The 13,069-nt window shown below is 42.9% G+C and overlaps 1 protein-coding gene across 4 annotated transcripts in view; it reads left to right on the top strand.

Moving 5' to 3' along the window:
• dlec1 (DLEC1 cilia and flagella associated protein) overlaps positions 1-13,069 on the top strand; it is a 186,422-nt gene that overhangs the window by 152,442 nt on the left and 20,911 nt on the right. For all 4 annotated transcript variants that reach the window (XM_043690852.1, XM_043690850.1, XM_043690851.1 and 1 more), the window contains 5 exons: positions 1,838-1,908; positions 5,726-5,946; positions 6,463-6,600; positions 7,579-7,701; positions 11,438-11,532. In XM_043690852.1, coding sequence (XP_043546787.1) covers positions 1,838-1,908; positions 5,726-5,946; positions 6,463-6,600; positions 7,579-7,701; positions 11,438-11,532 — 648 coding nt within the window. The remainder of the gene's footprint in view (positions 1-1,837; positions 1,909-5,725; positions 5,947-6,462; positions 6,601-7,578; positions 7,702-11,437; positions 11,533-13,069) is intronic.

The following is a 13,069-nucleotide window of genomic DNA, read 5'->3' as shown; positions in this document are numbered from 1 at the left end:
GGAGAATGTGCAAACTCCACACAGACAGTCACCTGAGGCTGAAATCAAACCCAGGTCCCTAGCACTGTGAGGCAGCAGTGCAAACCACTGAGCCACTGTGTCATTTGACTGTGTCGTCCTTCTTTCCTCCTGTGGTCCAGCTGGGTGGAACTGCTCTTACACAGTTCTATTCTGAACCATCAAAATGGAACCAAAGAATCACTTGCACTTGCTTGTTTCCCTCTCCCATACCGATACTTTTGGTATCACTTGAGAATCACTCACCCACTCCTTTCTCAGCTGTCCCTTGGCAACATCATCTCCGTTTTGTTGCTAAGTTATCTGACTGCTGCTTATCCATCATGCAGTACTGCATCAGCCAAAATGTCCTCCAACTAAATATTGGGAAGCCATTGTTACCAGCCTTCAATCCATACTCTGTTCCCTGGCTACCAGCTCCATCCCTGCCCCTAGGAACAGTAGGAGATTAATCCAGTCTGTTCAAGGCTGTAGTGTATACAATGGATGCAAATTCCCAAAGACTAGCAATTACCTCCTCATTTGCTAAATCTAAATTGATCAGTATGCATTCTCGATGTAGAGGATGCACTTCTGGACGTACTTCAGATTGGTATGACTGTTCGGTGCAACATCGAGGGCCGAAGGGCCTGTACTGTGCTGTAATGTTTTATGTTCTATGTTCTCAGTAATATGCAGTATTGTTTGTGTCTTCCCACGGGAAGTGTGTAATAAGTTTATACTGAAACACCAGTTGCAGAAACAGAGAGTGGTGAGCCTGTGGGATTCTCTGCCACAGAAAGCGGTTGAAGCTAAAATATTGAATGTTTTCAAAAAGGAGTTAGATGTAGGCCTTAGGGCTAAAGGGAGAAAGTGGGAACGGGGGCTGAGTTGGATTGATTGAAGGAGCAAGCTCAAAGGGCCAAATGGACTATTGCTGCTCCTATTTTTTATAACTCTTCCTAATCAGCCTACCTTTTTCCATGTGACTACTAATGGTACTAATGGTAGTCCCAAATAATCATTTCTAGAGGCTCCACCACCACTGAAATTAAACTGGCCTGTAATTAGATTAGATTCCCTACAGTGTGGAAACAGGCACATCTTTGGACTGTGGGAGGAAACCCACGCAGACACAGGGAGAATGTGCAAACTCCACACAGACAGTTGCCCAAGGCTGGAATCGAACCTGGGACCCTAGTGCTGTTAGGCAGCAGTGCTAACCACTGAATCACCGTGCCGCCCCTCACAAGCTTTCTTGTTTCTACACAGCAGAGATTGACTGCACAGGGGCATGACCTTGTCCTGAACCTGTTTAGCAAGAACCACTCTCACCATGGTAATTCAAAACCTGCATTAGGCAGAAGGAGTTTGTCACAAGAAACTTGCTTGTGACTTGCTGTTTTTTCCCCATTCCTTGATCCAAGTTGAGTTTGGTGGAAGATTTTGCTCAGGCAGGTTGCCCCATATTGGGTGGTGAGTTAGAAGGAAGGCTGTGGATGGGTTGAACTGATCTTTATGGAGTGGCAAGTGTGGAACATCATGGATGCTTTAACTAGACTGTGGATTTTTATCAATGGATGGAAGTAATGTTTGTGAGGACAGGAAGCTAAAGGAGGGGTTAGGGTAATTTTCCTTGTTCCTTGTTTCACAATCATCACAGTTTTTGGATCATAGCACAACTTAAGCTTGTTCAAAATGTTCTACGGCAAGTGACCTGTGGTGAGGAAATTCGGGACTGTCTCATACACTGGATCTTGTGCGTGAAGTCATTTTATTAGCATATTGACTGCTAATACCTCAACCAGAGGGGGGCTTTACATAACATTTTGTTTTGCAGGTTTGGTACCCATATCGCTGGAGGTGACACTGTCTCCCGTTCCCTACGTCTCTTCAATAGGGGTCCCTATGGTAGGTCTTGCAACTTGTGATTTCTTTTCTCCACAGTGAAATTTACATGAGCTTGTTTAACATCAGTGGAAGCATCATTGATCTAGGGAATCTGAAACTAGCTCTCCTGCTGGATTCAGTAGTGAGGGCAAACACTTGGCTTAGTTGGTGAGGAGCTAATTGAGTTAGCTGTGGGTGACCGAATTGATATTAATAATCATTACATGCTTTCTATCTGGCAAGGTCAGTGGGTAGATGATTGAGTTAACAAGGGCAGATGTTCTCGCTGTCTTAGTGAAGCTATAGTGTGTAGCTAGCTCAGCTATTATGCTGAAATTACAGCATGAAACTAGGCTGTTCACCCAATCCATAATAAGCTTCTATCCAGCGTGTGAGCAATAGTCTCAGTGCAACTACGTCTCCTGTGCTCTTTGTCCACCCTTTTCCCAACCACCTGTTTGCCTATTTCTAGAGTCTCTGCTTCAGTTACTAAGATGTGGAGAAATCTAGGTTTGTTCAATACATCACATCAGTTGTATGATACTTTGATCTTTTACTATAAATTCTATGCCCTATGATCCTGCCCCACTAGCCACCTGATGAAGGAGCAATGCTCCAAAAGCTTGTACTTTCAAATAAACCTGTTGGACTATAACCTTGTGTTTAGATTAGATTACTTACAGTGTGGAAACAGGCCCTTCGGCCTAACAAGTCCACACCGACCCGCCGAAGCGCAACCCACCCATACCCCTACATTTACGCCTTACCTAACACTACGAACAATTTAGCATGACCAATTCACCTGACCTGCACATCTTTGGACTGTGGGAAAGATGTGGAGAAATCTAGGTTTGTTCAATACATCACATCAGTTGTATGATACTTTGATCTTTTACTATAAATTCTATGTCCTATGATCCTGCCCCACTAGCCACCTGATGAAGGAGCAATGCTCCAAAAGCTTGTACTTTCAAATAAACCTGTTGGACTATAACCTTGTGTTGTGTGATTATCAATTACTAAGGATATTTGTTCTGTGCCAACTGCTGCCCAACCTTCAACCTCTCCTTTTTTTCAAATCCTTGAACATGTTGTCATCTCTCAAACCTTTTCCCATGCCTCCTGGAGCTGCATGTTTGAACGCCTCCAATCAGATTTCCATCCCTGTCACAGTCGTGAAATATGTCACAACCAGCATCATGTGATTGTGATGAAGATACACTTTACTATCCTTCTCAACATGTTTGAAGCCTTTGAAACAACTGACACACCATCCTCCTCCAACACCACTCCACTGTTGTCCAGCTGGGTTTCACTGCTCCCTCCTGGTCCCATTCTTATTCATTCACTTATATCTAATAATCCCTTGCGTTGTCTTCTCTTCTTGCTCCTTCAACAATCTATCCTTGGCCTTCTCCAATTTCTCCTCTTCATCTTCCCCCCATCATCCAAAGGCACATGTTAGTTTGTACAAGTCTGCTGATGACACCGAGTTCCACTCTACCACATCACTTTCAACTCCTCTGCTTGTGGAACGTTTCAGAGAACACCTCTGGGACACCCGGACCAACCAACCCAACCACCCCGTGGCTCAACACTTCAACACCCCCTCCCACTCCGCCAAGGACATGCAGGTCCTTGGACTTCTCCATCCGCCAGACCATAGCAACACAACGGCTGGAGGAAGAGCGCCTCATCTTCCGCCTAGGAACCATGCTGCCTGACCTGCAGCGCTTTTCCAGCAACACATTTTCAGCTCTGAACTCATTCCCTACCAACTGACTACATCACTCTCCAGGTAACAGTCTGAGATTAGACCAGTCTGTTTGCCACCTTAGACCCTGAAATGAGCTTCCAATATGTTTGTGCCATCACTATGATTGTCTGTCTGTACCCCCTTAACATGTCTCAACTTCACCTAGTCTTAGCTCATCTGCTGCTGAAACCCTTTTTTACCTCTAGGCTTGACTGTTCCAAAACTCTCCAGACTGGTCTCACATATTCCACAATTTCTGAAGAAGGGTTACTGGACCCAAAGTTTTAACCCTGATCTCTCTCCACAGATGCAGCCAGACCTGCTGAGCTTTTCCAACAATTCCTGTTTTTGTTTCTGTACACCATAAACTGGGATCATCCAAACTTTTGCTGCTTATGTCCTAACTTGCACCAAATCTCTGAACTCACCTGATCTACTTTGGTTGAAAAGTGTGGTGCTGGAAAAGCGCAACAGGTCAGTCAGCATCCGAGGAGCAGGAAAATCAACATTTCGGGCATAAGCCCCACTTCAGAAATTGCAGAGGGAGGAGGAGAGCCTCTTCAAGGTAGGCATCCTTGCAAGAGGATTCACAGTAGGTTAAGATCAACTCGGAGAAAGTGAGGACTGCAGATGCTGGAGACCAGAGTTGAAAAGTGTGGTGCTCCTAACTTGCACCAAATCTCTGAACTCACCTGATCTACTTTGGTTGAAAAGTGTGGTGCTGGAAAAGCGCAGCAGGTTAGTCAACATCCGAGGAGCAGGAAAATCGACGTTTTGTGCATAAGCCCTTCATCAGGAATCGTGAAGAAGGGCTAATGCCCGAAACGTTGATTTTCCTGCTCCTCGGATGCTGACTGACCTGCTGCACTTTTCCAGCACCGCACTTTTCAACTCTGATCTACTTTGGTTCCCAGTCAAACAACATCTTGATATTAAAATTCTCATCCTTGTTTCCACACATTTCCATGGCCTGATTTTCCTCTATCTCTGTAAACTTTTCCAGCCCCAAGAACTGTCTGAAATCCCTGAGCTTTTCTAATTTACTTCTAATTTTTGAGCATTCTCAATTTTAGTTGCTGCAACAGTGATGGTTGTGCTTTCACAGGGGTCCCAACTTAGGTCCCAATTGCTGGGATAGTTGACTTCTCTGCCTTTTTACCTCACTTGCCTCCTTTCAGACATCTATTAAAACCTGCTCATTGACTAAGCTTTGTTAATCTAAACTAAAACTTCGTTGTGTGATTCCGGCCTGATAAAGTGCCTGCAAAGTACCTTAGAATATTTTGTAATGTTAACAGCACTATATGAATCCAAGATATTTTTCATGTGTGGTCTCACCATTACCTTTTGGCTTTTACATTATTCACTGTTTCTGTAAAACTCAGTATTCCATCAATTTCTTTGTCTGGACTTAACCTAAGTGAGATGCAGCTTGCAATGTTTTGGAGACTGGACACAATCCGTCAATTCTTACATATCTCTCCCCAGTGCAATGTATGATTTTAAAAAGGTCCTTCACACTCACATTATGATATCTAAATCCATCTGGCATTTTCTTTTCTATTATTTCATGGGATGTTTGCTTCATTGGTGAGACTAATATTTGTTGCTCGCCCCTTGGGCAAGTGGTGGTAAGCTGCCTTCTTGAACTGCTGTAGTCCATGTAGAGTGGGTCCATCACAATGATGGTAGGGAGGGTGTTTTAGGGTTTTGACCCAGTGATTGGCAAGAAGTGGTGATTTGGTTCCAATTCCACACCCTCCTGGTTGGTCCTAGAAATTATGGGGTACAGGTCCTCTGCTGGAGCTGTTCTACTTGGAGGGACATAAAACATGACCTTTCTGTGTCTTTACTCACTTATTCATTGTCTGACCTACCCAGTTCAGGTGGACATATAAGTATTTGAGTGCACAAGCCTATACTTGACCAGTCGCATAATACACAGTGTGGACCTACATCAGGCTAGTTTGATGCCTAACTTCATAATCTTTATTCAGTAAGAAATTACACACAACATACTTACACCAAATTGACCTGAAGTGACTGTAGGTTAACAATGCTTCTTTTAATTAAAAATCCTAGATATTCGGTTGGACTGGGAGACATACAACCATGTGAAGGATGACCTGCAGCTGGTGGATCTGATTATTTCCTATGGGCAACAGTTCCCATTGAAGGATGAGAGTGGTACTGAGATAATGGGAATTAGCATTGCTCCTAGTGAAAGTGCACACAGCTATGACTGGGATGCTATTCCTAACAGTCTAGAGAGCAGCTCTTCAGCACTCCAAACAACAGAATGTGTAAGAAATATCATTATTCACAATCTGGAACTCAGCCACTGGTTCATTGAGTTGCATTGGACTGTGTACTTTGATGCATGATCTTGATTTAAGGTTTATTGGCATCATTGCCTCATCATGTTTGGCTCTTAGCTAGAAGCATTATTTTGCCAGATTCTAAAGCCACTTATGCAGGGAGACTTTATATTCCTTTTGGGTCACATTTCATGGCAAAATATTATTCCCAGTCAATGTTAACTGTGCTAACCCAGTTGAGTTGTAACAACATAAAACGCAAATGCTCCCTTGTACAGACAATGTACGGCTTTTAGTTTTTAGGTTTATCAGTCTTTCCTATTGCTGTTATGCTGACTGCATGTATCTTTGGTGTCCATTTTGAAGACTAGCTAAATTTCAAATTCTACTTGAATGGCAATTCTTGCAGTTACAGAAATATCGCAGAAGCTTTAAATCTCAAGATTTCTCAGAGCTATTCACAAAAAAATTTGCATTTTTAAAAATTGTATTAATTCTTAGGAACTGGAAGAGGAGGAGGAGGTGCCGGAGGAGGCAGAGAAAGAGTCAAAGCCAGCAAGCCCTCTAATTTCTGTTGTTCTACGAGCCCACGAGGGCATTGCAGCAGACTATCCATATTACGTGACCCCACGACAGGTGGTAAGTGGATACTGATGCCAGAGAGCCCAACAAAGAGAGTGGTGCAGTGTGCAGGATGGCGAGGCAACACTAGTATGTGATCAGTAAAAATTGCTTTCCTTAGAATTCCCTATATCAGGCATAGAGAGAAATGATGCTGGAAGTGAGAATGCAGGTGATCTAGGCCAGGAAAGGCAGAAATTCCCTATTCTCTTGATGTTTAGAGAAAAGCAGTTCAATCTAAACAAAGGTGAGCAGATCTCCATCTGCCACCAGCCCAGGCTGCCAAAAAAGGTTCAGAGAAGAAAGAGCAGGGGGCTAAGATGCCAAACTTTCCATTGTTCCTCAGATTTGCTATTCTGGTCTGGAAAGTAGCCAATTTACACACTCCTTACTTCAAATTGGAGGGAAGAATAAACTGGGTCATTGTAATCCAATTAGTTTAGCATCAGTTACATAAGTCCCAATTGAAATTTAAAACCATTTGGTGAGAATGGAGCAGAAAGCCATTTTACAATGTGGTTTGTGGTTTGTGATTTGTTAAATCAGTTAGTGTGTAATTCCAGTCCATTACCTTCATCTCCCCAACTGTCCCTCGTTCCCAGAATGGTTTGATTAAAATCAAGATTTCAATCCATAAAATGAGATAAAATTAGCAACCATTGCATTATGCATTGGTTAATCAATTACAACTAAATTGGAATTGTTAAAGTAAAGTCAAAATGATAATATCAGTAGAGTTCATTGAAGAGGTGTTCGATGGTATTGATTTAAGGAATGCAGTCGATATAAGGAGTATGAATTTTCAGAGGGCATTCATCAGTAAGATGACTCAATAGATGTTTGTTGAAAAATTCAGACACATGGCAAATGAGGAAATACCTCAGCAGGGATAGCAGTTAGTTGATAGATGGAATGTTAACCCGATTTACTGATTGACAGTTTTCTCAATATGTTCACACTCTCATGATAATTTATGTTGAATCTCTTGGTTCCCAGGTAGTTCCAGCTGGTAGTTTCGTCACCATCAATGTCTCCTTCACCCCACTCACACAGACTGAAGTGACGACAAATGTAGAGTGTGAAGGTTTTGCTTTCGGATATCTGAGTCTAGATGATCAGGTGATATACCATCTCAGTAAAGATAGAGAACTTAATGTAAAATATTCAAATGCAAACAGCAGAATAACAGTATCCTAAAATTCTGTTGTGCCAGTACCAATGTCCCAGAATTTATCATGAAATTGCTCTACCACTTTTTTTTCCTGTTTATTTAACATTTCTGTAATAACTGAGGATGATTGAGTGTTTATCAGGTCCTATTTATGTAGTGTAGATCCAGAGCGGTGTCTTCTCCTGTTAACATAATTCCCAAATTGGTACAATTGATGGAAATCCTTAAAAGCTTTGTCAATGTCTAAAAAGAAATGATGGAATCCTTCATCAACCTGAGTACCGATGAAAAGTGTGGAAGGAATCGGTAAAACATTTACAGAACATTCTGTTATTTGCACCTCTGCTAGACTAAAGCCTTTGTTTCTTTATGTGCTCCATTCCCACTACCTTTAAAATTGCACAACCAACACCTTTGCTATTGAATATTTCCTGATGCTCTTCCTAGCACAAACTTAGTACTTTAATTCTCCGCATTGCTCTCACTGTAATTTTTGCACCAGCTCTTGTGTTATTCCAGTGAAACTCAGTATAAGCCCAAGAAACTGTGGGCCATTTATGTATTTCTGGACTTTTGTTGCTTTCTATTTTCTTCGCAGGTTTTGGTTTTGCTGCCTTATTATCCCTTCCTTTGACCCTGGTCAGCATTTTGTTCATCGTTCTGCCATTACACTTTCTCTAGACAATACCTTTTGTTTCTTTATTTGACCCAATCCCACTTTGTTTGGTCCCACGTAACCAACCCTTCAGTCATTTAATCTCATTTCAGCACTGCCACAGGCCTTCCCTTTTGAACCTTCCCCTTCAACCATCTCCCTGTTCTCCTTGCTTAAGACCAATTCCATTTCAACACATTTTCCATTTCTGATGAAAAGTCATCAACCTAAACATTCACTCTGTTTCCATTTTCCACATCCACAAACACCCTTTGAATTGCTGAGTGTTTCCATAATGACATAAGAGCTAGGTGCAGGAGAAGGCCATCTGGCCCATCGATCCCACTCCGCCATTCAATAAGATCATGGCTGATCTTTTTGTGCTCTCAGCTCCATTTACCCCCCCCCCTCAGCTCCATTTACCCCCCCCCCACACCACCACTCACCATAACCCTCCTTTGCTGTTCAAAAATCTATCTTTGCCATAAAAATATTCAACGACGTAGCCTCAACTGCTTCACTGAGTAAGGAATTCCACAGATTCACAACCCTTTAAGAGGAGAAGTTCCTCCTCAACTCAGTCCTAAATCTGCACCCCCTTATTTTGAGGCTCTGCCTCCTAGGTTTACTTTCACTCGCCAGTGGAAATAACCTCCCTGCTTCTATTTTAACTGTTCCCTTCATAATTTTATATGTTTCTATAAGATTCCCCCTCACTGTTCTAAATTCCAATGAGTATAGTTCAAGCCTACTCAATGTCTCCTCATAAGCCAACCCTCTCAATTCTGGAATCAACCTAGTGAACCTCCTGTGTACCACCTCCACTGCCAGTACATCCTTTCTCAAGGAGGGAGACCAAGACTGTATACAGTACTCCAGATGTGGCCTCACCAGCACTCAATACAGCTGCAACATAACCTCCCTATTTTTAAACTCCATCCCTCTGGCAATGAAGGACAATATTCTAATGGCCTTCTTAATTACCTGCTGCACCTGCAAACCAACTTTTTGTGATTCTTGCACAAGGCCACCCAGGTCCCTCTCCACAGCAGCATGCTGCAATTTTTCATCATTTAAATAATAGTCCACTTGGCTGTTATTCCTACGGCACAGCGGCTCAGTGGTTAGCATTGTTGCCTTACAGCACCAGGGACCCGGGTTCGATTCCTGCCTTGGACTGTGTGGAGTTTGCACATTCTCCCTGCATCTACGTGGGTTTCTTCCGGGTGCTCCGGTTTCCTCCCACAGTCCAAAGATGTACAGGTCAGGTGAATTGGTCATGCTAACTTGCCCATAATGTTAGGTGCATTAGTCAGAGGGAAATGGGTCTGGGTGGGTTACTCTTCGGGGGGTCGGTGTGGACTTGCTGGGCCAAAGGGCCTGTTTCCATCTAATCTACCAAAATGGATGACTTCACATTTACCAACATTGGACTCCATTTGCCAGACCTTTGTTGTGGAGTTGAAGGCATGTACTGTACTACCCACTCACTTAACATATCTATATCCCTTTGCAGATGTTCAGTGTCTTCTGCACACTTTGCTTTACCACTCAGTTTAGTGTCATCTGCAAACTTTGGTACACTACACTTGGGTCCCCAACTCTAAATCATTCCAGCAATTTCACTTGCATTTTCTCTTTGGACAGTACTAAAAGATAGGAAAACTTTCTTCCCAGCAGGTTCCTATTGTTACTGTGTGACATCTTCTCTTGAAGAGTTTGAAGTAGGGGAAAGATTCACAGGCTGATTAATAGTCTGCCAGACACTAGGTTAACACTCCTTTGTGTCTGTAACCATCCTTATACTAGTTAATATGTTAGGATGGTCAGCACAAAAGGCTGCTAGACACTGATGTAAGTTGTGAAGTAGCTGTCATCACATTAATAGATTCTGCATCTTTGGTCAGACTTTGGGGTTGCGGAAATTAAATAAATCTTGTTTTTTTGTGACCCCATCACATTGAGGCTGCTGCAACAGGGAAAGGAATGAGTATAGGCCACTGCTTTGCCAAGCTAAATAAACAAAGATCAAAGTAAAGGATGTGGAGTCTGTGACTAGGTTGGCTAAAAGTCTGGACTGTTCAGTACAAAACTGGACATCTGGCTGCCCTCTTGCTTAGTTCTATACTGGCAAACATGATGATGGTGGAGATTGATTGATAGGAGAAACAATGGAATATAACCTGGTGGGCATGTGTGTGTGCACGTTCCTTCAAGCCTGAAGTGATCCAGTGTGGATGAGGATCTCCTGAGGTAAATGATATGCAGTTTATTGCACTGCTGTAATTTCCACAGATTACAAGAACAAGCCTGACATTACTGCAGAGACTGTAAGGAACACACAAGTATCTCTCCTAGTGTCTCCTTCCTCACTCTGACCAAGTCCATTGACATCATCACTATGCTGATGCTTACTGCAACCAACAATTATTAACTCTTTCAGGCGCATGTACAACTGGATGTGTGTAGGTCACTTGGTAATAATCCAGATTTCAGACTCGCAATTCCAGACCCCCATTTTTAAAGGCTGTCCGGGACAAGGTTCTGGTGCCACACCTTTCAAACTCACACCAATGCTACCATTATACTATCTGAAACGTGGAACATTTGCAGAAATAAGCCCATACACTGGTAAAACCCTCATCCATGTCTTTGTTAAATGCAGATTTAACTATACCAAGGCCTTGCTTTGTCTTGCCTTCCCTATCTCAAACCTACAACCCTCCTAGATAGTTGTGTTCCTCTAATATTGGTCTCTCGCGCCACCTCCAACATTCACACAGCTGCCCAATTGGTAGTTATGCCTTCGGTGGTCGTTTGGAGTTTCTCCCTAAACCACTTCGCTACTCTCTTCCTTTAAGACATTCCTTAAAACTGACATCTTTCTTCAGCTGTCTTAATATCTTCTTTTTTTGCGTCACTGTCCCATTTTATCGGTGAACACAGTCTAACATTCCAAATGTAATAAAATGTTGTTATTTTTAAATTAGCCAAAAAACTTACCCTTATTTTTTGTGCACTATCCCCAGCTGGCATTTGGAGTACCTGGAAAAGTGACTCGATGTCAAGGCTATGATAAAGAGGCATTACGCCTCGACTTCAAGGCAGTTGTAAAGCCTGCTTTGTGAGTATAACTGCACTGATTTTACCCATCTTCTTTCTCCTTTATTATTTCTTTGGGCACTTGTGGTTAAGAGGGCAGTTTGTCAAGCCTAGTCCTCAGGATGCAAATGAGAACAGCCTGACTTCCTTCTCCTCACACCAATGCTTTTATCTCCACAGTCCATATTCAAGTGGCCATTCACTATATTAGACCACTAATGACAGCCAGACATTGTAGGTCACCTTATCTATCATCCACATTCTTGTATTTTCTCATCAGTCACTGGTTAACAATGAAGAATGAGATGATCAGCTGGCTCTTTCCCTTCCCAAACCAGGATACTGAAATCAATTGTAACTTATTACAATGGGAACCCAGATTGTAGCTTCAGGGTGCAGGGCCTGGAGTGTAGGGAGGTTAGGAACATGGCATCAATTTCCAAGGAGGTGCCTGTAAAACAGGAAAGTGGCTTGAAGTGTGTATACTTCAATGCAAGAGTATTCGAAATAAGGTAGGTGAACTTGCAGCGTGGGTTGGTACCTGGGACTTCGATGTTGTGGCTATTACGGAGACATGGCTAGAACAGGGACAGGATTGGCTGTTGCAGGTTCCAGGATTTAAATGTTTTAGTAGGGGCAGAGGTGGGGGTAAAAGAGGGGGAGGTGTGGCATTGCTTGTCAAAGATAGTATTACAGTGGTGGAAAGGACGATGGATGAGGACTTGCCACCTGAGGTAGTTTGGGCTGAGGTTAGGAATAGGAAAGGTGAGGTCACCCTGTTAGGAGTCTTTTACAGGCCTCCTAATAGACCTAGAATCATTGAAGAAAGGATAGGGAAGGTGATTCAGGAGATGAGTCTTATACAACTGCAACATGACCTCAGTACTCCGGAACTCAATTCCTCTACCAATAAAAGCCAGTACGCCATATGCCTTCTTCACCGCACTATTTACCTGGGTGGCAACTTTCAAAGATCTGAGTACATGGACACCAAGATCCCTCTGCTCAACCACACTACCAAGTATCCGACCATTAGCCCACTACTCCATCTTTTTGTTACTCTTACCAAAGTGAATCACCTCACACTGAGCTACATTGAACTCCATTTGCCACCTTTCTGCCCAGCTCTGCAGCTTATCTATATCCCACTGTAACCTTCCTCACTGTCTACAACTCCTCCGACTTTCGCATCATCCGCAAACTTGCTCACCCAACCTTCTAACCCCTCTTCCAGGTCATTTATAAAAATGACAAACAGCAATGGTCCCAAAACAGATCCTTGCGGAACACCGCTAGTGACGGCACTCCATGAAGAAACTTTGCCATCAACTACTACCCTCTGTCTTCTTCCAGCCAACCAACTCCTAATCCAAACCTCCAACTCACCCTCAATGCCATACCTCCATATTTTTTTGCAGTAGTCTACCATGGGGAACCTTATCAAACGCCATACTAAAATCCATATATACCACATCTACCACTTTCCCCTCATCAACCTCCTTCGTCACCTTTTCAAAGAATTCAATAAGGTTTGTGAGGCACGACCTGCCCTCCACAAA

The sequence above is a fragment of the Chiloscyllium plagiosum genome, chromosome 5 (genome assembly GCF_004010195.1).
Source record: "Chiloscyllium plagiosum isolate BGI_BamShark_2017 chromosome 5, ASM401019v2, whole genome shotgun sequence".
NCBI lineage: Eukaryota > Metazoa > Chordata > Chondrichthyes > Orectolobiformes > Hemiscylliidae > Chiloscyllium > Chiloscyllium plagiosum.
This window is presented reverse-complemented; position numbering and strand designations above follow the sequence as displayed.